This window comes from Vanellus vanellus (genome assembly GCF_965231255.1).
Source record: "Vanellus vanellus genome assembly, chromosome: 2".
In the NCBI taxonomy this organism is placed as follows: Eukaryota; Metazoa; Chordata; class Aves; order Charadriiformes; family Charadriidae; genus Vanellus; species Vanellus vanellus.
The window spans coordinates 39,262,677-39,285,620 of NC_138906.1; the positions used below are offsets into that span (position 1 = coordinate 39,262,677).

At 45.3% G+C, this 22,944-nt stretch overlaps 1 protein-coding gene across 2 annotated transcripts in view; it reads left to right on the forward strand.

Annotated features, from left to right (window-relative positions):
• Positions 1–10,026, forward strand: part of CREB5 (cAMP responsive element binding protein 5) — a gene marked incomplete at its 5' end in the record, with an annotated part of 252,444 nt that extends 242,418 nt beyond the window's left edge. For both annotated transcript variants that reach the window (XM_082479114.1, XM_082479115.1), the window contains 4 exons: positions 1,329–1,652; positions 7,117–7,344; positions 8,368–8,476; positions 9,652–10,026. In XM_082479114.1, the coding sequence (XP_082335240.1) occupies positions 1,329–1,652; positions 7,117–7,344; positions 8,368–8,476; positions 9,652–9,815 (825 nt within the window). In that variant the 3' untranslated portion in view covers positions 9,816–10,026. The remainder of the gene's footprint in view (positions 1–1,328; positions 1,653–7,116; positions 7,345–8,367; positions 8,477–9,651) is intronic.
• Between the last annotated feature and the right edge of the window lie 12,918 nt (positions 10,027–22,944).

Below are 22,944 nucleotides of genomic sequence, written 5' to 3' on the forward strand. Positions count from 1 at the left end.
TGTACCGCTGCTGTTTCTTGCTGGCTGTCCTATAGGTGGCATCTCTTACTGATGAGCTATCTGCTATTCATTATATCCTCTGGCTGGATAATGAATTATGAGCTAGTTGGTGGGTTATTCAGATCATGCTAGTCTGGCATCAAGTGATACTGTGAACCTTCCTTCCATTTTTATCTATTTTCTGCTGACTAATTACTTGCACTAATGAGAGCAAACCAAGTTTATGTTGACTTCTTCAAAACTATAAAGAGGTAAAGAGGTCTTGGGTGGCTGCCTGTAAAGAATGTTCTACATTGAGCAAGCTGGAGAACCACGGATGCGAAGGAGGTTTCCATGGGTTTGGAAGGAGCCCTTTTTCTAGCTGACATCTATCAGGCTCTACCTTTGGCATACTCTTCTAGGATGCCGGTGATTTCAGTAGTCCAAGGGTAGGATGACAGCAGCGAGGTGTCTGTATGCCCGTACAGGTCACAGCTTTGGGATGACCTGGTAATTGCGCTGGAAGGGAACCTTTTTTCCTCTGTATTTCAGCTATAGCTGTAGCACACGAGGGCTCTATCCTGCAGTCCAAAATGTAGCAGCTCTTCCCATTGCCCTTTGGTAGTGTTCAGGTAAAAGTGAAGGAATCCCACTGATATTAAGAAAAGTTTTGCTCTGGTCAGGACTCGAGGGCCCAATCCAATGACAGTACAAAACACGAGGAGCACAAAACAGAGAGAGGGATTAGCATGTGGTAGCAACACAGCAGACGTATGAACTTCCCAGTGAAGAGAGAGGACCATGCTGAGGCCACCCTCATTATTTTACTGTCTTTCTGATGAGACACCAAGTTGGGTGCTAGTACAAGTGTAGAATATATTTGAGCCTGACTTTGAAAAACACACCAGTCCAATATATTTATCAATGAGTCTTTTAAATAATATCTGTAGTAAAAACAAGAGGGGAACTTTATTTTAATCAGACTTTCCTGTTTAAAAGTTGCAAGAACATGAGCTTGATGAAGCTAACGCTACTGAGCTGGCCAAAGAGAAAAGGATGAGAGCCAGTTATTTTTCCTCAGCGGCACAGTAGGTAATGCATAAGTGTTATATTTCAGTTCAGATGTTTATATCTTCACATATTTACAGTGGTAAACTAGATTAGAGCCCAAGGATATGCTCTTTCTCAAACTGAAATAAAATGCCTTTTATCAAGGGAACAGTGAGAAAAAACCTTACTAAATCTCAAAACACAGGACAAGGCACCATTTCTACAACAGCAGAAATCTTGCTCTGATTGCTCAGATCATCATGTGTGAATGTTGAATTTTCTGCCTTGTTCTGTTCCAGAGACTGAAGGCAGCGCTGACTCATCATCCTGCCGCCATGTCGAACGGGAATATGAACACCATGGGCCACATGATGGAAATGATGAGCTCGCGGCAGGATCAGACGCCACACCATCATATGCACTCACATCCCCATCAGCACCAGACACTGCCACCTCATCACTCATACCCGCATCAGCACCAGCATCCGGCGCACCATCCTCATCCTCAGCCTCATCACCAGCAGAATCATCCCCACCACCACTCCCACTCGCACCTTCACGCGCACCCGGCACACCACCAGACCTCGCCGCACCCCCCGCTGCACTCAGGCGGACAAGCACAGGTAGACCTTCATGCCATACTGCGTCACTGAGTTTTGCTCTTATGTGCAGTTATGGCCTGATCGCTGTATTGTTTCTTCTTGCACGCATGTCTTGTTAGATACAAGCCCCTCGGGCTACTCACAAACGTCTACTACGGTGGTGGGGAAGCACAAACTTTATTCAGAAAACAGAGTGAAGCAACAACTTGTTCTGCTGCTTAATTTGCTAGACATTTGTAATATCTTACTTTATAAGGAGCTCCAAGGTTTTTCAGTGCTCTGAGCTCTGCAGATTGCCACATATCCTTTTATGGATGAGGTTTATTATGGAGATTAGCATATCATATATGTTGCTTAATGTGCTTGAACCTAAACTTCTCAGGCCCAGATTTAAAGAACTGTATGTGTTCCACAGAAATACAGAATTACATAGCAGATTCTGCAGTGAAGTAAAATGGCACTTCACGTGTATGCTCAAAGCAAGAAGTGTGTGTGTGTAAATGAGGAACCTCACCCAACTTAATGAGGTATTTATTTCCTGTCAAGACAATGTAGTTTAAAGGTAAGATACACTGGCTTAGAGGAAAAGAGAAAAGGATTCAAATGCTGTGAAGGGGATAGCACCCCCCAGCTGTGGAGTATGAGAGAAAGTATGAGAGAAAGCTAATCCAAGATTAGCTGAGAGCGCAGGCAATAGTTGGTAGATCTTGTGACAGGAGAAAAAGATGGGGACGCCAGTCCAAGGAGAGACATTTCAATCAGGAAAGCAATTTTGAATTGGATTCAGGTGGTGAGAACTCAGTGAAGGTCTCCACTGAATGAGGTGGAGGTCTCAATTTTTGGACCAGGTATATTGGCTTCAGCGATTTGGATAATTCAATATCTGAATGGAATGTTTCTTGAACTAATGAACTAGTGAGCTGACTTTAGCAGAGTCATTTTTAAGAGGAACTCTATCAATGTCTTAAGATGATAGGCTTCTGCATCAGGATTGCACAAGAAAAATAAAAGTCTGGGGGCAATGACTGTAATGTGTCAGGCCAGGGGAGCAAATTTAGGGAGGACAAGCAGGCAGTGCATAGAATGAGGACAAAGAAGAGTGCCAGCCATAAGAAGTTCAATCTGTGAAGTATTGTGTTGCTTGCGAATACCTTTCAGACAAGCTCTTAGAAAACATTAAAGAAAATGAGAGGATTTGGCTGACATCCCAGTGTCCCACAACATTAACTATTTACTAACATCTAGCTTTATTATTGCAGAGGCTGCAAGCACATGGGATTTCCCTAAAGCATTTGCTAATGAAAAATGAATTGTCAGCTTTAGAGAAACAGTCTAAATAAGAGAGCAGCAGGCTCCCCTGTGAGAAGATGTCCAGAGCTTTCCTAAGTTTAGTTCAGTTTTTATTTTGTGAATTCAATTATTTTCCCATCTGTTAATGAGTTATTTTCCTTGGAGTTGTTTATAAACTCCAATAAGAAGACATTATCTCATAACAGAGAAACCAAAAGTAACCTGATGGCTGTCTTGGAGATCTATGAGAGAGTAAGGGTGAAGTTGTGCTTAGCAGACTGAGGACTCCATGGATGAGATGGAGGAAGTCACTTAACCTCTCAGAGGTTAAACCAAGGGTGATACTACTGACACCTCACCATGGGGTTGGGAGGATAAACATGTTAATGCAGGTGGAGGAGGCAGATACCATGGTATGGAGCACTGGTGCAAAACATCCATATTACTACTTTTAACAGGTGAGGAGAAAACAGCTACTTGAGAAAACAAACATTCCAGGTTTAAGGGTAAGACAGAAGCCAACGAGCCAATGTGCGACAGCCACCTCTTCCTCTTAACTTATGTGCTCCTGAAGCTGGTTTTCAGTCATTCCAGTTAGGACAGTCTCGGCATCTTGTGCTCCACCACTGCCCAGGGAGGTGGTGGAGTCTCCATCTCTGGAGACATTCAAAACCCGCCTGGATGCGTTCCTGTGCAACCTGCTCTAAGGTGGCCCTGCTCTGGCAGGGGGGTTGAACTAGATCTCCAGAGGCCCCTTCCAACCCTATGATTCTATGATTCTATGATTCTATGATTCTATGATTTGTATTCCCTGTTAGTTAGACACCCCAAAAGATTCACAGGTGGGCAAGAAGAAATCTAGCCACCAGGGCAGGTAGGCTGACTGGCAGCCACAAAGCTATGTCAGATTCACTCCAGAATCGAGCTGGGCCTGCAGTCAGATGAGCTTTGCCAGGTACAGCACATCTCTGGAGGCAGTGAGCTCCATCAGGGATCGAGGAGGTCTTCACCTTATCCATAGGTGTACGTGTCACCAAGAGGATGGGAATGGAGGGCGATGGCTGATGAGGTTGAGCAGGACTCCTAGGGTCAGCGGCTTCCCCGGGCCACAGAGCTCTTGCTGCTTGTCTGCTCCCATGGTGCGAAGGCAATAGGGATTTCTGAACAGATGCATTAGCAGGGAGTAAAGAAGAGTTTGCTGACTAATAACCACACGGTTATTAATTTCTAAGCTCATCCATAGTCCCCATGGTGATGGCCTCTTTGGGAGTCAGATTGCTCCAGCAGACATTCATTTTATGGTGCGTTTTACTATTTATTAACCTCCTTATTCTTCTGAGCCAGATTCTTCCCTTCTAAGCCACCAGCCAAATGACAGCATAGTCCATGCTGCTGTGAGCCGTGTGCTCCCATGCCGAGACTGTTGTTATTCTACACCACACCCTTTTGTAATGTCAGAATTCATTTCATGCTTTTCAGCTACCATTTTGATACACAGGAGCCCCATGAATTATGCTTTCGTAGAATGAACAAATGAATGGGTATGAGTTTTGTAGTAAGTCGCAAAGAACAGAGACAAGTATGGGATCAAGGATAAAAGCAGAAATCACCTTCTGATAGGTATCTTTCTGAGAGAGATATTTGATCAAGTTGTAGCTGTGTCGCCTTAACTACTAGAAAATGACAGTATTATTCTTGTGTTGGTCCCATGAAGGTTTCTTCATATCAAACTTGCCAGAGTGATAGCTTAAGCAGAGCAGTCCTTTGGATGTTGTTGCATTCTGTTAGCTGTCCTACGTTTGTCTTCATTATGGATTCGTAATTAGCATGCTTTTTAAAAAATATTAATTTTAATATATGTTCATTTTCTTTCTTATGTCCCTTGGCAGGGCAACAAAATCCTGCTAGAGAATGATGCTTGGACAATTACTAAGATATAACCTAATAGATTTCAGGGTTAAGAGCTAACTAGTAAGAGTCAGTTAATTATCCCACGTGACATTATTAGTGATGTAATGGCAACCTTTATAATTAATATCTCCCAGAGATGGAGAGAAGATTTTGTTGTTCTGAAAATGTACTCTGACTGCCCAAAGACTGACTGGTACATTCTGAACACAAATGACTCACCAGTTATTCAGGAGAAAATGACCATATGAGGGGAAAGAGAAAAAAAAAGAAATCTATAGTTACGTTTTTGTGCCTGTGTAGGAGACCCCACTGGGAGAGTTAAGGAACAAGAATTTTTAATGCTAGGTGAAAAAGGAGAAAAATGGGATATGGAAAGCGTTTGCTGTCCCGAACCGTAAATAACACATCTCTGAAGTCCAGAAAGGTGTTGTATGTGAGAAAATGAAAGGCATTTGATGAGATGTTGACATTAAAAGGGATCTCTGAGGCCTCTGTGCTCAGACATCTTGCTAAAGAGGTGGCGTGCCTGGCCCCGGTGGACGGGGAGCAGCTGGCATCCCTTGGCAGCAATCTGCTGGCCAGTGGTCCTGTGCGGCGTGGGTGGCTGCAGCCGCTGCGGCTGCCGTAACCCTGGGACTCCAGGGACAGAGGGTTGGAGATTTTACCAGCTAACATAACGACTTAATACGAGCCGAAACTTTAAAAATCAGTCAGAAAGTGGATGGTGGCTTATTTATTTGTAGAAGGTTATTTTTTTAAAAACATTTTTCTGCTACTGTGAGAGAGATTCCCTAACTGCGCAACATAAAGCTGGGAATAAATTCGGCTTTATGCAAAAAGCGTTATCAGATGCACAGAATAATTACACATAAAATTGCCACTTTAATTGACACAAGTCAGCTGGGGGAGGGAGCAAACGCTTCTTTGCAGTTTGTGGTGAGATTCGAGACAGAAAAGCGACCTCGCAAGACGATAGTATCATTTTAATTGAGACAGACAGAGGTGTTAGGCAAACACATGTTAATTGCCGCAATTGAAATTCAGGGCTCAGTCTGACAAAGCGCTGAGTACGTCCACTCCCTGGAGTCAAAAGGAAGCACCTTGGAGGTTTGGGCCTTTGCCAGAACAAGAGGGTTAATTTTGAGTCAACAATTCAGATTTCCAGACTGTTCCAGACTGTGCCGGAGCGGCGGCGGCGACGGCGGCAGCAACGTGAGCAGCAGCTCCTGCCGCGCTCGAGCCATGGGACCCGTGAGTCGGGCTCCCCAACCCCGAGCACAATCCAGAGCCCCGGGGCCTGGGCGCCACGGGGAGGCAGGAAAGCAACCCAAAAGCTGGCTATTATTCCCAGGCGGCTGAACGTTAAGCCTGATGCTGGTTCCTGACAGGGATGTGGGCATGTGTTTCATCTCCCCAGGAGCACAGACTACACGGGGCTGTCCCCACCACGCGCCTTTTCTGTAACAGCATGGGCCAGTTACTCTCAGAAGCAGGACCAATACTCTTGAAAAACAATAAATCTGTATTTTTCCATAGTTTCAGAGCAGCAGGTCTGGATGTGGTGCACCTCTGCTGTCAAAGCCAGGCTGCAGAATTAAAAAGGCGTATAGCCTCCATAGGGGTCAAATGGAAATGCCTGAAAAGGGGAATATCCCTTCTCCACACAGTGCAGGGATGCTAAAACGCAAGTTTGAGTTTAGGTACCTAAATCCTTTCTTTTGGCCCCAACTGAGGGGTACCGATGTCTGCTGGCCTTGTGTGATCCCGACCCGCAGCTTCCCGGCTCCATGCGGGCGCGAAGAACCTCCTGTCTCCGGAGGTGGTAAAGTGTGAGACAGAGATGGGGGAGCCTGAGAGATAGAAATGTCCTAAAATTTTGGAGGCAACTCGGGGAATAAAAAAAAGAGACGGAAATAAGGCCGCTACAGTCTACTGCTTTGATTAAAACAGTTGCTGAGAGAAACTTGACATTTCAGGTTTGAAATAGGTGGTGGCAGAGAAAGTACCTAAGTGAAATGTTTTTAATAACCATAAGGAGAAAAATATTTTCCCTGCTAATATTCAGAGGATAGTTTCAAAAAAAATCTCCCCTTTGACCATGGCAAGGATTTGCCAGCAGCTAATTTCAGTGGCATCTGGCGCAGCCTTTCGACTTGTGCCTGTTGCAGACCTCGCTGGGGAGCGGGACGAGGGTGTGAGATTTCCCTTCCCTTTCCAGCATCCCACCTCCATAACTTTCCCCCCCTTCACCACCCTCTGGCAAACCTTTTTTTTTCCCCGCCAGGTTTCGCCGGCAGCGCAGCAGATGCAGCCCACGCAGACGATACAGCCGCCGCAGCCGACCGGAGGTCGCCGGAGGAGGGTGGTGGACGAAGACCCGGATGAGAGGAGGCGGAAATTTCTGGAAAGGAACCGAGCCGCCGCCACGCGCTGCAGACAGAAGAGGAAGGTCTGGGTGATGTCACTGGAAAAGAAAGCAGAAGAGCTCACCCAGACAAACATGCAGCTTCAGGTGCGAGCCACTGTCTGCGCCCCCGAGGACACAGAGGGGCTCTTTGTGCTCGGAGGGGCTGGTGGTGCCGGAGAGCCCTCGCCACCTTCGGGGCTGCCCCCGCACAGGCAGCTAGCCGGCTCCTAGCGGGAGCACAGGCATAATCAAAGTCAATTAATCAAGACGTGTGCGCTTCAATTAAAGAAATAATTGCATTTTAGCGGGATAAGCCAGGAAAAAGCTGTCTTGGGATTTAGAAGCCTTTGCTAGACGGAGTTGTATTTATTTTCTTTCCTTGTCACTGCTTTTGGTGGGGATTTTTTTTGGAAGTGTCATTAACTCAGCTGTAAAAGACTTCTTCAGAGCATGTAGCCAAACCCTTATTCAAAGCCAGTGAGATAGGAGCATAAATAGATCAGTCTACCAGTAAGGAAAAGAATGAAGCAGATGGATGAAAATACCCGGAATATGATAATAAAAGCCCTTCTGATGGTGGTGCCCTTCTTATGGTGGGCACAGTACTTCTGCTCCATCTGGAGGTGTGCCTCTGCGCTGCCAAGGGTGGAAAGACCGACTGCGTAATGGCACTACCCCGAAACACAGAGGTGTGAGCAGCACCCAGGCACCAGCCGTAGTGGAGCCGTAGGTGACATGCTGTAGGTGACAGCAGCCCTGCCACCGCACCACCCAGAGAGCGGCAGGCTGCCGTTTGCCCCCATGGGTCTGGACCCCCATCCTGATGCAGAGAGCCAGAGTATTTCCTGAGCAGAATAAAACGCTGCCTAAAGTATCTCTGGTGCTGTGAAGGGTTAGTTTGCTTGTCAGTTTATGTCAGCAAATCTGGAAGCCAAATTGCCTTCAGAAGAAGTTATAAAATAATGTCACGGACAAATGTTAACATAAGCCCAGCACACAAGCGCCAAGTGGTATTTTTGCTCAGTTCTTCCAAAGTTGTGGAGTGGTTTCTATGTTCTTGGGTTTAAATTTTGCAGAAGAGCCTGATTTAAGCTTTGTGGCAAACCAGATCCTCTCTTTCTTTTCTAGAACGAGGTTTCCATGCTGAAAAATGAGGTAGCACAGCTGAAACAGTTATTGTTAACACATAAAGACTGTCCGATAACAGCTATGCAGAAAGAATCACAAGGATATCTAAGTAAGTAGCTGGTATGTTTGCACTGTCTCCACACTCCTCACAGGAAAGCCAAGTTTCTAATTCTTCCCTCCAGAACCCCTTCTTGGTCATATTCTCACTCGAACCTGTCTTCTCAAACATCATCCGAGCCATCCAATCTCCTGCCCTTATTTATCCAGCCCTGCTCAAAACCAAAAAAGCCCTGGTTTGCGTCCCACGCAGCAGAGCTACCCTTTCCCACCCCTCCATTCCGCAAGGAGATGCACACGGATGGACGCTCGCTCCCCTGTGGAGGATCCTGCTTGAACTCACAGCTCCAAACCTGCAAGAGTCCTCCTGGGCGCAGCACTGCCAGCACCTAAAAATAACTCTCAAAAGGAAAGTTAAAAAGGAAAACATTACAGTCCCCTCCAGCGAAAATGGTACTGTGCTCTGACAGTGGTGCAGACCAGGCGTGGCGCAGGTTTTCAAGGTTTGTCAACTCTTTTTTAACTCTTTTTTTTTTTTTTTTCTTCAAAAAAATCTCTTCTAATGGAGATGTTGAATTGATTCTGTCTAGTTGATGCATTTTACAAGTGTGGTAATTTAGGGACAAATTCTTTGCTTGGCCCTAGAACGGCTCAGAAGAACCTCAGGGTTAATATTTGCTAGATTGCGGCATTCTCTTAAAATAGAGCCCATTTCTGTCTCCTCTGCATCACTATGCATCTGGCTCTTTAACAGTACTCAGAGAAAAAAAAACAACATAATTGCATTACAAGCCTATCAACTGTTGCTTGAATTAGATTTTCTGTGCTGCAGTGCACCACACTCTACTTTTGATTCCTGCTGGAGCGAATAAAGCATTTGAGTATCCCAACTGATTTTATAGACCTTAAGATATCAAACTTTTTATCCCGACATTGATGTCATAATCATTAAGGTCTTGGACTTTTTTCAAGGTCCCAGCTCCTGAAGTCAGGTTGATATCAGAGAATCTGGTTTAAAAAAATGTAACAAAACCTGCAAAAGATCAGAAGATGGAAAGTGTTGGATAACTGTGTATTTTGAAATTCTGGGACTTGTGCATCCCTCAGGTTATTAGTATTGCTGCCGTAGTGGTACATCCCTTTTCCAGGAGTGTCACCCAGCCCGGCCTTGTTACTCGGGTGGATAATTGAGTGTGTGTTGTCTCTGTGCCCTCACCCCCTTCCCAGGTCCCGAGAGCAGTCCTCCCGCGAGCCCAGTCCCAGCTTGCTCCCAGCAGCAAGTCATCCAGCACAACACCATCACGACCTCCTCCTCCGTCAGCGACGTCGTGGGAAGCTCCACTCTCACCCAGCTCGCCAGCCACAGAACAGACATCAACCCCATCCTTTAAAAGGGGTTGATCAGAAACTGCTAGGGAAGTGTGGTAGCGTATCAAAGCGTCCTCTGTGCTAAGGACATTTGCGACCGTAACTCAAGCCTGGAAGATTCCTCAGTTCTTGAAAGACTCTGGCTTTCATTTTTATAGTTATTAAAATGTCTTTTATACTTAGTTACATAAAAGGGAGTTATGCAATTAATATGCTATCAGCTTGAGAAATGCTTTGGTGCTTTCTCCAGTTTTTTTGGTACCAGTTACTTGTTTATAAACCTAACTGTTTCTGTACATAGTCATGTTTCCTTCTCACCAATCTAGCCTGAAGCCTCAGAAATACAGAGTTGTGTTAAACTGCAGCTTGTTAGCCAACGTGAGGCATGAAAAGTATTAAACAGAGTCGTACATAGGTAACTAGGACTAATTAGGCTATAAATATGTAGAGAGGGCATCTGCTGACAGCATAATAAAAAACGAGTTAGCGTTGTGCTATCAGCAGACCCCGTCTTGCATTCAGAGCCTCTTTCAAAGCGGTTATATAGGATGTGGCTATCAGGACAAAATCAAGCCCAAATAGCGTACTCTTTTGTCTAGCCTTCTCCCTTCTCCTCTCTCCCCTACCCTGCCCTTTTTCTCCTCCAGTTTTTCTTACACCTTCCTTTTTCCCTTCCCAAACCCTGTTCTTCCCCCAGCTTTTTTTTTTTTCCCCAGCTTCTTTTTTTTTTTTTCATCCCAAGGCTTTCTCGCTTCCCTCTCTTTTTCTCTAAGAACGGTGATGAATAAGCAAAAACTTCAAGCCCACCTAAAAAATGTCGGCGCGGCCGCTGCTTTCACTAGCTCTTCACCCGCAGCTGGGCTGTGCCGAGTGTTTGCCTTTTAAAAAATAGAAATGCTCCTGATTTAGTGTTTTTAATAAACAGCGCAAAGCGAAAGCAGTGCAGCCCCAGGTGAAGCGGGATTGAAAGCCAGCTGTGTTGATGCTAGCAGCCCTGTAAGCTTCTGTGGCGCAGTACGGGCGTAGCGAGCAACACCTGAGAATCACAGCAATTCTTTTGCACGGCCAGTCATTAACATAGAAAAAAAAACCCCATGTAGTATATAATAATTCAGAAAAGTTCTGTTCCCTAACCCGGTTGTGTTATTCTAGCAATGAAAGCTAACAGCCTCAGGTTTCATGGGCTATAAATGAGAAATAAATCAGCGTAACGGTTCTGACCAGTTGGAAAAATGCCATTTTTAATTCCCAGGGAAGGACCTGCTCTCGGCAGGCGTCCCTTTAAGCGTCCATGGACCGATCCTGAGCTGGCAGACAGCAGTGTAGCTTCACTGACTTTAGTGGCACTTAACACCCGTTCGTCGCGGGTAAGGAACTGTCTCATTAGGATGCTAAATAATTTTTAGAAGGCAAGCAGCAGCTAAAAAGTGCTGCAAGAACGGCAAATCCCACTGCACTCCAGATAAAATTCAGCCTGCAAAGAGGGTCTGGAAAAGAACCTCATGCCACAATTAAGGTTTTTGTTTGGACTCTGGGCATGCCCCTCAGCGCAACTGATTTGCATCCCCGAGTGGTACCAGTGATTGATGGGAAAATCAGGCAGAGATGATGCCAGTTAATTACGCTGCCCTGCCGTGTACTGGGACCTGATTTTGCTCTCAAATCTGTCAGCGGCAAAAACTCCCACTGCTAACCCGGGGAGCGGGCTCCGAGCTGCTGATAAATGTTCGAATATTTTGAGCTGCATCTTTAATAGCAAAATCTAATTCACGTTATTCCCAGCAAATCCACTAGCCCTGAACGTGCTTTGTTCTGAAGCGAAGTTCTCCTCCTCAAAGGCTGTGTCTTTGGTTTTTAGAGGAGTTGTGAAGTTTAAAAGGGTGGCTCTTCTCCGCGTGGGAGGGAGAGTGAAACAACTGAAGAGTGGGGCACTCACTGTAAGGAGCAGGACCCACCTGGAAGGGAAAGCAAAATTCTGACCATCATTCATTTCCGAATTAGTTCTTATCTTGATAAATAACTTTTTATCAGTATTCATTAACAGCTCGCTTTCCATTTATGCAAATACATTCAAAAGAATAAGATTTTTAATGTACAGTGTAAATCTTGACTTGATTATATAGTCTAAGAACCAAAAAAACCTACGAAAAAATACAAATGTAAAGGATTTTCTATTATATTTTAGACAAACATATACTTTTAAAGTGTTTTAAATACTGAATCTATAATTTTTTTTAACCTCCAGTTGTAATAGCTAAATGGTTTTGCTTCACCACAGCTCCCAAGGGAACTTTTTTCAAATATGCAGTCGAGCAAAATGTTCCAGCTGAGTATTCACTATGTAAAAAAAACCAAATAAGCATTTCCCCTGTGTCTGAATTTCATCATTCACCATGAAAAAGAAAATGCCATCGCAGGGTTAATTTAAAAAAAACTTTCCCTCTATATGGGTAGCACTTAAATACATTAAAAAATAAAAATCAAAGTTGTTGGTAATATTAGAATACCCACTTGAGCTACACTGCACTAGAATTACGGTTTAGCTTCATTTTATTCAGTCTCCTCAATTAAAATATTTAGCTGTTAAACTGAAAGCCTCTACATTAAAAAGAAAAAAAAAAGCAAAAAAAATACAAAAACCTTGCCTAAGTTTTGTTAAATTCAGCAACTTGACAGTTTGACTGATGTGTATTATATATAGCTCAATTATTTCTTTTTTTAATGCTAACTAGGCAAGCCAACCACACATGTTGGCCTAAATGTGTAATTACAATGAAATGTCTCCTCTCTATACTATTGGCCTTTAGGTATAATCCTTGCTAGTGATGTGGAAATAAGTAAAGGATGAAAAGCTATTTGCTATTGCTTCTTGTAACTCTGTCGCAGGTTCACAGGCCAAGACAACACGCAGCATATTTATATCGGCTATATCATCGGTAAAAGGACCAACCGTACCAGGCACCTTATATTATTCGTCAGATTTGCTTCCCCGTTAAAATGCTCTTGTTTTCCAGGGGAGTGATCCTGCAGCCTTTCCTCAAGCTGCCGGTCCGGCCGGGCACCGGAGGCTGCCTGAGCAAGGGCTGCGGGAGAAGCCCCTGCCCCTCTGTCCCCGGGATGTCCCTCTGCTGCACGGTCGGTGGCAGCGGCCTCTTCCTAAGCACGTCACTCTAACTGCACTTCCCAAGCGCTTTCCATCAAGGGGAAATCCTGCTTTTCCACGAGCTACTGCTGGAGACTTCGCCGCTTTCCTCCTGGCCCCGCAAATCCAGCCCGTCGCCGGGCTCGCCGGGCCCCGGGCCCCGTCCTGCCGCCGGCAGAGGACTCGGACCGCTTCCCTCACCCAGTGTCCCGGGCACTGACAGGGCGGTGAGCCTCGGCCGGCGCCTCGTTCAGGAGGAGGTATTTCTGTGGACGGCGCCTCTCGTCGTGCGACAGCGGAAGCACGTTGCAAATCTCAGCCACGGACAATTGCAATACTTTGATCGAAAAGAAACGATGCTGTGATCCAGTTCCTTCATCCCCGGCCCCGCTTTCCCCGAGTCAGTTTATGCAAGCCATATTCATAGCGCTGCCTGTGGGAGACAAGTAGTTTGTGTGCTATCATGGTGTGTTTTATAAGGACGACGACGACGATGATGATGATGATGATGATTTATGGAGAATTTCCCGCTGTTGGGAGTTAATTCCTGCTACGAAGCTAAATGTCTGCTGCCCGTCTTCTGAATAGTGGAAAGTCAATGGTTCAGTGCCTCAGTGTGTGTGGATTTAGTGTGTTAACTGACTCTGTCCTGTTAACTAACAAGCCAGCTATAACTGTTGTTAAATGCCCAACTTTTGAGGATTCATATTTTTTTAAGCAACAATATTTAGTGTTGAAAACTAGCCTTTTAGTTTAGGCAAAATGTGCTTTTTAGCAGCTAATACCTTTTTTAAAAAAAAAGCGTATAGAATGAATTTATGAAAATTCATGAGGACCAAAGCAATTTTAAAACAGGAATCTATTAATTTAGTATTCACATAGAATTTTATAAAGTATTTATTAATAAATGTTATTTTAACACATTCCATTTGAACAGTATTCTTGTACAGAATCTGTTTGGTTTTTTTAAGTTACAATATTAGTTTTGCAATAAACTACTCTAGGTGTGTGTGCATCTTAATCTTTCAGGGTCTCAAGCAGAAGTCATCCATCTAAGATGGAAAAGCTTGCTGAGGTCAGTTGTACAGAAATTCCTAGAATTAAATGTTTTCCTTAAAGCAGCATCTGCTTTTTCTTTTTTTTTTTTTTTTTTGTAACAACGAAACAAATTGCAAAACTTCAGTTGTTTCCTTTGTATTGGAAAATGTGCTCTCTCATTTTAGAAAGCACGAGTCAACACATAACTGGAAAGCCTGTCTTTTTTTTTCTCCTTTTTTTTTAAGGCTGATTTTATACATCACCACGAAAGACCTAACCCCATCCTTGTTTCTTTTCTAATGTCACATAGTGAGTTGCACTATACTGCCTTATCATTGCCTCTTCTGTCCTCTTACTAAGCAGTGTTCCTTAGATTTAGACCATTGAAACTCCATTATACATCAGAGAAAATTACTGGAGGGGGAAGAAGAGAAAAAGATTGATCTGTAGACATAAAAACTAAACTGTGCCTATAAAACAAAACCAGTTACAACTAATTAGTATCTTATTTCTACGTTTCAATTATTTATATTATTTTAAAATTGCACTTTAGCTCTCACTCTCTTTCTTGCTCTCCCTTGTTGAATCATTTATAAATACTCTTGTAAAACATTTGCACCAGACACATTTATATGCTTTCACTGGTGGCATATCTACAACTTGTCTCTCACACCTGCCCGAACGGAGAAGCTGAGAACAGCCAGTCTGCAGTGTGACTTAGACTTTACACCCTCTTCATGACAGCATATAAATGTTTTATTATGCAAAGTGTGTGAGGCGGCATCTAAGCTACATTTATAATCTCTCATCCTGAGAACCAAAGTGTCCTGTATATCGTAAGGTCAGGAGACTGGCTCTGTTGTGCATTGTCGTGCACTTTGACTGTTGTCCAACCCACGGTAGCTGCGAAGCTGCAGTGATAACAGTGGCCATACTATGTATTAGAGTTCTGAATCAATAAAATATGTTGCCTTATAACTTGACTAGGGACAGCACCTTTTAAAAAAAAAAAAAGAATAAGAAAAGAGACTAAAAACTTCTAAGGACAAACAAAAGCAATAAAATCTCCAGTGATCTGAACACCAAAAAAAAAAAAAATTGTTCAGTTTTTCATCATCTGAAATAATCATCTTACAGCAAAGACAAAAGAGACTGCTTACATCCATAACCTCTTCTCTTTTTTTCAGAGCTTACAGTTATCTCAGCTTTATCAGTGGCTTTACACTTAAGAGCTAAATTGCTTACCATTATTGGGTTTCCATAGCTTTCAAAATGACTTTATAACAAATCCTAAACTGCATGAGGCCAAAAATGTCAGCATTCACGCACACTCACAGACAAGATTGATTCTCTAAGTGGAAAACTGATCCTTTCCCAGGCTCTCCTTGGACTGGAATCAATAATTGCAACTCGCTATATTTAGACCAATGTGTAATACCTGGGATTCAGGATGTCCAGTTCTGTGTTTATGCAAATTAAATATTAGCTATGTTAAGTTTCACCTGGTGGAACTGTTCCCGAAGCCCACGGTAAGAGCATGCCATCTGGTGCCGTGAGCCTCTTAGACCCAAATCCTTTTTTTGACTAAAAATCTGTGCGACAGCCTTCTGAATGAAGACTGAAAGCTCCTTCTGGCTTTGCAGAAACTGCAGCAGTGTCAGGAAGCGAGGGAGGCGGGAGGGCCGATAGGGCATTTCAAGGGAAATGTTTTCCTTGCTGGAATTTAGGAAATTCCAGAGAAATTTTTTCCCCACCCCTCAGAGCTGAGATTGCAAAGAGATGCCTGTCAGAGACGCCCTTTACCATGCTTCCCCAAGACAAACTATTTTGCATGGAAGGTGTATTCGCTCTTCTGAATATTAATAATTGCCACTGAGAGTTTTGCCAAGGACTTTGTCATTGGGACCCAAGCGTTCCCCAGTCCGTGGCCGTGAGCTCTGTACCCTTCTCCGTAACAGCTCCGTTCAAACACTGGGTAGTACTCATCGCTGAACGTTGCTTCTTCGGACTATTGCCGTTGTCCTGGTTTTAAGGAACTTTTAGCACTGCTTGGAGTAAGCCTAAACTATCGAAGTTTATATATAAATATATATATTATATTAAAAAAAGGTGCTGTCACAGTAAGTTTTGGGCTCGAGGTTGTTTGTATTGTATGCAAAGGTTTTGTGTTTGTTTGTCTGTTTGTTTTATTCTGTAAAGCAACCACCTTCCTTACCGGAGGGAGATAATCTTTTTTTTTTTTTTTTTGGTACATAAGTGTAAATACTTGCTGCAGCATTTAATATGTTTAAATTTATGTTAAGCTTTTTGTTGCATTGTGAACCCATTATTGTTACAAATGGACAATGAGTTCATTGAGACTGTTCAACTAGGTCAGATTTTTACATCTCTTTCTAGCTAGAAGAGACAGGAATTTTGTGCATTTGTACAAATGTTAATAATATCACTGCAATTCCAATATAATAAAGCACTCAAATACAAATAGGTCCAGTAGTTTGGCTGTGTATATATATGGTACAGATAACTCCTGCGATTAAACCAAGCTACTCTTCAGTGATTCCTATTCTGAGCTGCAATCCCTCCTCTCCCCTGAAATCGGAGGAGGACCATGGTGCTGAGCACCCTCCTGTCTGGCCATAGGAGCGATGGGCTGTGCAGACCTTACAGCCCACCTTTGCCCTCCAGCAGCCGTGGTGACTTTGCAAAAACATGTTCTCTGGACGTTTTCCAAGCAGGGAGGCTGCAAAGCCTCGAACAAAAAGACTTACGTGGTGGAGCCTGACGTGAGGCCTCTGCATAAGGATAAGACAAGCTGTTATTTTACTTTTCCTTACAGCTGGAGTGTGCTTATATCAAAATACACTCTATGCTTGTTATCCCGCCAACCTTGCCTCTTGCCAAAAGCTGCCTGGAAATGGATTTCCTGCTGGGCTAATTAGCTCTAATTGTGATGCCCCTGTTATCTTGCCAACCTCATTTCTCACTATAAATTGGTCCAATACAGACCTTGGCACAATAATGCGTAAACTGTAATCTAAAGTTAGTCAGGATGAACCCACCTCCCCAGTGGGAAAGCCAGCTTTAGATTAAGGCAACTTGATGACCTTGCTGGCGGCCCCGCAGCGGTGGCCTGACCCGATGGGGGTCTGAGATCTGAGAGGTGCAGCCTCGGCTACGGGGACCAGCCCGCCCGCAACCGCTCGGTCCCAGTGTCACGCTGCAGGAGACCAGCCCCGTGCGGCATGACCGTGCTTCTCCCTTGCAGGCCCTGGCACGGGCACAGCTTCTGCTGCTCTCCCACTGGTTTTCAAAAAGCTAAATCTGGCCAAGAGCGTTCACCCTCCTAAAATGGGTAGGAAAAAGGCAGAGGAGCCATGCCCCTGTTCCCATTTTCCCTTTGTAAAAGCTGGAAGATGGGGCAGTGGGTGCACATGGCTCCCTGTTTAAGGGGGTACAGCAGACGTTTTCCCAATACACCAAGGCACAGCATTAGCTGGAGCCATTTCTGAGGCCATATACTTCTGCGGTCGCCTTTAAAGCGGGGCTGTCATGCCACAGCTTAACTTACTCTGGGACCAAATGCTGAAAGAGGATCATCATGTCTGTAAAAATAGATGCCTCTCGTGAAGGCATATCACAGGACTATTTTATTGTCCGCACAGTTATATTTACACCTGACAGTATGAGCTAAGCAAGATGTATTCGGGCTGAGGTACACTGCCCTTTACAGCTGATTCATGGTTTCCCAAACCTGATCGCAATATTTGTTCCTCTTCCAAGCAGTCCACTGTTACTATTGCTCTCTCCAGGCTGCTCTGGACATCATAACAAAGTTGTTATTATTAGAGAAAAAATGAATCAGTGTGAGCACATGCTCCTTCCCCTCTCCTTTGCAGGGATGCAGCCAGAACTAGACTGAGCTGAGCACGCTCCGCATCAGCGAGAAGGTTGCTCCAGCTTACATCAGTCGGAGCAGTGGTGCAGAGGGACTCCTCCCCCTTCCAAACCAGCCCCTCGTGCTTTGGTTGGACTCGCTTTGCCTCTCGACCTGCCCCCAGCTTTCTCCTGAACCCAGTGAACCCAGGCTGCCGCCTCCGTTACTTGCCGTAAGGGCACTCAAAATTCACGGCAATGTAGCACACAGTTTGGGTAGGGATGATAAGCTAGCTCAGAGCGCACCGTATGTTCCCAAAGGCATTGGCACAAAGCAGGCAGCATTAACAGACCAGGAACAACCATCTGGAGAAAGCAGACAGCTCCCCAAAAAAAGGGGTGTGGGGCCTGAGGAGGGCGTCAGTCCCAAAGGAGCCCAGACATAAACAGAAGCAAGAGCTGAGAAATCGGAGGTGGTCTTGTGCTAAAGAAACCTTTCAGCAGGGGGATGGAGAAGCAGGCAGACTTGAGTGCTTTTTTGTTAGCTTTGGGGGGATTTTTAAAAAATTCTGGGACAGAGGGAACACTGAACATGCAAGGATGCAAAGCTCTCCGGTATCACGCTGACTCTCAGCATAAAATAGCCAAAGCGAGCCTGACCCTCTCCTGGGGGAATGTGCCCACACGCAGCACTTGGGGACAGTCTCAGGAATGGGGTGGTTGGTTCTGCTCCCCCCATCAGCAGCCCTTGCCATCCACAGCTCTTGCAGAGGCTTGCAGCACAAACCCAGCTCTCAGCTCACCCTGCAGCCAGCACTGCCCGGCTGAAGGTAGGCAATGGGCCAGTTTAGAGAGAAAACCAGTTTTCCTCTCTGCAATAGCTACTGGCTACTGAAGCCCCACTACAGGAGACTCCAGCTCTGGGACTACCCCCAGAATTACCCTGTTGCACCCACTTTCTTTAAAGAAAGGTTTCATTCATAGTCACTTGAGAGCTTGGCGCACAGGCAATAAGCCACAAGATTAAACACAAAACTTCCTGAGATTTACTTTCACGGGAGTAACAAAAATTAATCCAGAGTCAGAAAGGAGGGATCAGAATTAAACCAGGACTGCCACCACCCTTCAGATCAGAGCCAACAACTGAGGGTTTGGGGCCATTTGCTCAATTCTTTGGTCTGCTTTGTTATTGCAACTGCCCTAACTTCTTTTTGCCTCCCATCTGCCCTGCTGCAACAGGGACGTTTGTTTTAGCAGCTCTAAGCAGGGCATTAGTGCTCGTCATCTGCTTAAAACCCTCTTTCTGCAGCACTTGAGCACCATTTTTCCTCCGGTCTGCTCTATTCTCCAGTGCAACACAATGCCACGGTACGAGAATGACCCCGCAAAGCTGATAAAATATTTAACACGCGTGTTCTGATTGTGTTAGGTAAGCAAATACCACGAGAGCCCGACCATTAGTGAACCTGATCAGCCCATTCCCTCAGGACTCGTGGCAGACCAAGCCAGAGCAGCCTGAACTGGAAGCAATGGGGCAGCCGCCTTTCTCAAAAGAGAGGGGAGCTTGAAAGTGTATTTTGCAGAGGCTCGAGGAATTCGCAACCTGTGTGCCCCACTATAAAAGCAAAGGATATAGATATAGATTATATAGATATATCGATTTTGATATTGACATTGATATCGATATAGATATATAGATATCTAGATTTATCGACATATAGATATAGATAGATATAGATAGATATATCTATATAGATAGATAGATATAGATAGATATAGATATCGACATATAGATGTCTAGATTATATAGACACATATAGATGATATAGATATATAGATGTAGATGGTGTTGATGTGTGCATGTGTATGTGTGTATACAGCAGGTCAGCAGGTGTTTTCACAGGGCATTGCATTCAGCTGACAGCAAGTCAGGTTAAAAGAAAGAAAAATACTTGACATAACTGGCCGGTTCGTGTAGGAAATTGAGTCAAGAAAAAATAAATAAAGGCTGAAACAGATTAGTTTAAATCTGGGGCCCTCTGGATTATAACGGATCACGCAGGAAGACAGGAGGCTTTGTATGGAAGGACTCTATATCCTCCTCGCACTTTCTCTTTTGTTTCACTAATCATTTTCATTCTGTGTTATAAGGTGGCTGAGCCAATTCCAGCTTAGTAAAAGTTTTTCTTAGCTTCAAGAAGTTGTGCTGCAAAGAAAACACATAGCCACGGATGAGAAAAAGGAACTGTCCACATCGGGACATGGACGCGGATTCAGGTTACGCAGGATTGTGTTTGGTATCACACCACCAGCCGTTGTTTTGGCTTGGGTTTTTTGTTGTCATCGTTTTGCTGAAGCTATTGCCTGCACTTTGATCTAGGAGTTAAACTGTCAGAATTAATGTTAAAGCCAGGCTGTTTTCACGAGCTGAGCGGGGAGGGTGAGGGAGCGGTATAGCTCTGCTTTTGTCACGCCGCAATGGTGGCTTGCCTTTAAAGGCAAAGTTTTTATCATTCAGCTGGAGTAGGTGCAACTGTGCTGACTGACATCCCCTTTGCCTCTTAATTCCCACATTCCTCCCAAGCCCATCTCCTAAAGTAGCTGAGGGACTATTAGCCCTCTGTGAAGGTGCTCCCGCTAGCTCCGTGGGATGAGGTGGAGGGCCTGCCGGGACACCCACAGACCCACTATTCCCACAGCAATACAACGCAATACCGAAGCACCCTGGCTGTGCTGGCAGGGAGCTCTGCAGGGGATGCCACTAGGCTCATCCACGGGGCTGCAGGTGACTCCTGCCACCGCACCGCAAGGGCTGAGCTAAACCAAGGTTGGTCAGCTGTCTGGCTGACACAAACCAGGGGAAAAATGCAGCACCTTGCGAGCTTTGCAAACCGGGGTGGCTAACTAAGCACCTCGCTGTGGGCAGAGCCCTGGGAGAGCAGGTGGGAGCTATGGGTGGGTGGGCAGGGACCCAGCAGAGCACGGGAAGGCGGTGGGCAGGAGATGGCCAAGATGTTTGTGAGCTGCTGTGTGGTGAATCTGTACCCTCGGGCTTTATGCAGTGCACCAGATGGAAACTTGAGCCAGATGACATCCACAGATTGTGCCATCAGTGGCGGTGGTGTCACCCTGCTGTCCCTGCAGGATTTACCCTCCTGACTGCACTTCTGGTGCTGACCCACCAGTGAGGCTTCACCCAGAGTTGTATTGCCCCTCCAAAACCCATGAAGCCAAAAGTAGCTTTAAAACATGACCTGCTCTCTGCCTTCAAAGAGTCAGCAAACTTCACTCTGCAGATAGAGAGAAAACCAAGCTGCTGATCAAAAAAATGTATTTTTTATTTCTTTTTACAGTTGCTTTCCAGAGCAGAACCCACATTTTTAATTGCTTAGGATGAGCTTCAGACATATCTTAGAACCACAAAATCACAGAATGGCCAGAGTTGGAAGGGACTTTAAGGATCATACAGTTCCAACCCCCCTGCCATGGGCAAGGATACCTTACACTAGACCAGGTTGCTCAAAGCCCCATCCAACCTGGCCTTGAACACTTCCAGGGATGGGGCATCCACAGCTTCCCTGAGCAACCTGTTCAGTGCGTCACCACCCTCAGAGTGAAAAATTTCTTCCTAATATCTAATCTAAATGTGCCTTCCAGTTTGAAGCCATTACCCCTGTTCCTATCACTACACTCCTTGATAAAGAGTCCCTCCCCAGCTCTCCTGTAGCCCCCTTTAGGCACTGGAAGGCTGCTATAAGGTCTCCCCAGAGCCTTCTCTTCTCCAGGCTGAACAACCCCAACTCTTTCAGCCTCTCCTCATAGGAGAGGTGCTCCAGCCCTCTGATCATCTTCATGGACCTCCTCTGGACTTGCTCCAACAGGTCCATGTTCTTCTTATGTTGGGGGCCTCAGAGCTGGATGCAGTAGTCCAGGTGGGGTCTCATCTTCATGAGAGCAATTTCCTCTGCCATGTTATGATGCATGTCACTCAAGGAGAATTGTATCAAGTCCTTTTTGCTCTCACAAAAGTCCTTGCTCCTCTCACAAAAACGTTCCTCTTTCCCTTGCAAGCCCCGGCTGAGCGCGGGGGGTATGCCGGGCTGAGCCCTGCCAAGGGATGGTGCTGCAGCAGGAAGCATGACACCCAATGAGACCCTGGCACTCCCAGGTTGTTTCTGGGATGGGATGAGAAAGGCTCGTTTTTCCCAGTCGGAAATTAAGCCGCCTCAGCTTGCTGAAGCCACGGAAGACGTCAGGAACAAGGCAGTCCCTTTTCCAGGAAAGCTCTGCTCCTAACATGGTATGAGAGCAGTAGGATCCCATTGGTGCTGCAAAGCGGAGCTCCGGCAGCCGCTGCTGGGCTAATCGGAGCCAGCAGCTGGGAGAGGAAGCCAAGGACAGCTTTTAAATGCACGCAGTGGAGAGAGGAATGAAAAATATTAATTTTAAATGGATCGACGCTGGCCTTGGAACTAGGCAGGCAAACATCCAAGCCTGTCAGAAGGGAGTAATGAGGGCTTTTAAATTAGATGTGATCACCTATCTGTGGTTGTACAGAGTATTTTCTGTGTATCCCCTGTACCTTAGGGAGAACCCCAGACACGTAAGGTTACGAGCACGCTGCCCGTGTACGGGCTCTTTCATCAGAGAGTTTCAAGTGCTTTTCAGGCTTTAATTTAGTGCCTTAATTACCCAGGGATTTAGGTAAATATAATTGTCTTCATTTTTCCCAGCAGCCCACAGAGAGGAATAGACTGACAGAGAAACCAGAAAACGTGAGCGTAGCCCTCACTTTCCTGCCCCCCTTCTCTGCTCGTGCCAACAGCCCATACATCAGGGCCCCGCCAGGAGACTTCAGGCAGGCAAAGCTTTACCTGCTGAAGGCCTATCCATGCAGTCCTCTCTAGAAATTGTAATCCTTGCCCTCAAGGAGAAATGAGCTGTTTCGCTTTCCGTTTGTCTTCTTCAAAGCTCTGGCCAAGCTCGTCCTCATTAGGAGGCCATTAAAGCACCGATGTTCTTCACATTACGATTTCCTCTTGGATTAGATGGGAAGATTTTTATACGCTGTAAAAAGATTCTCCAGTCCTGACATCTCT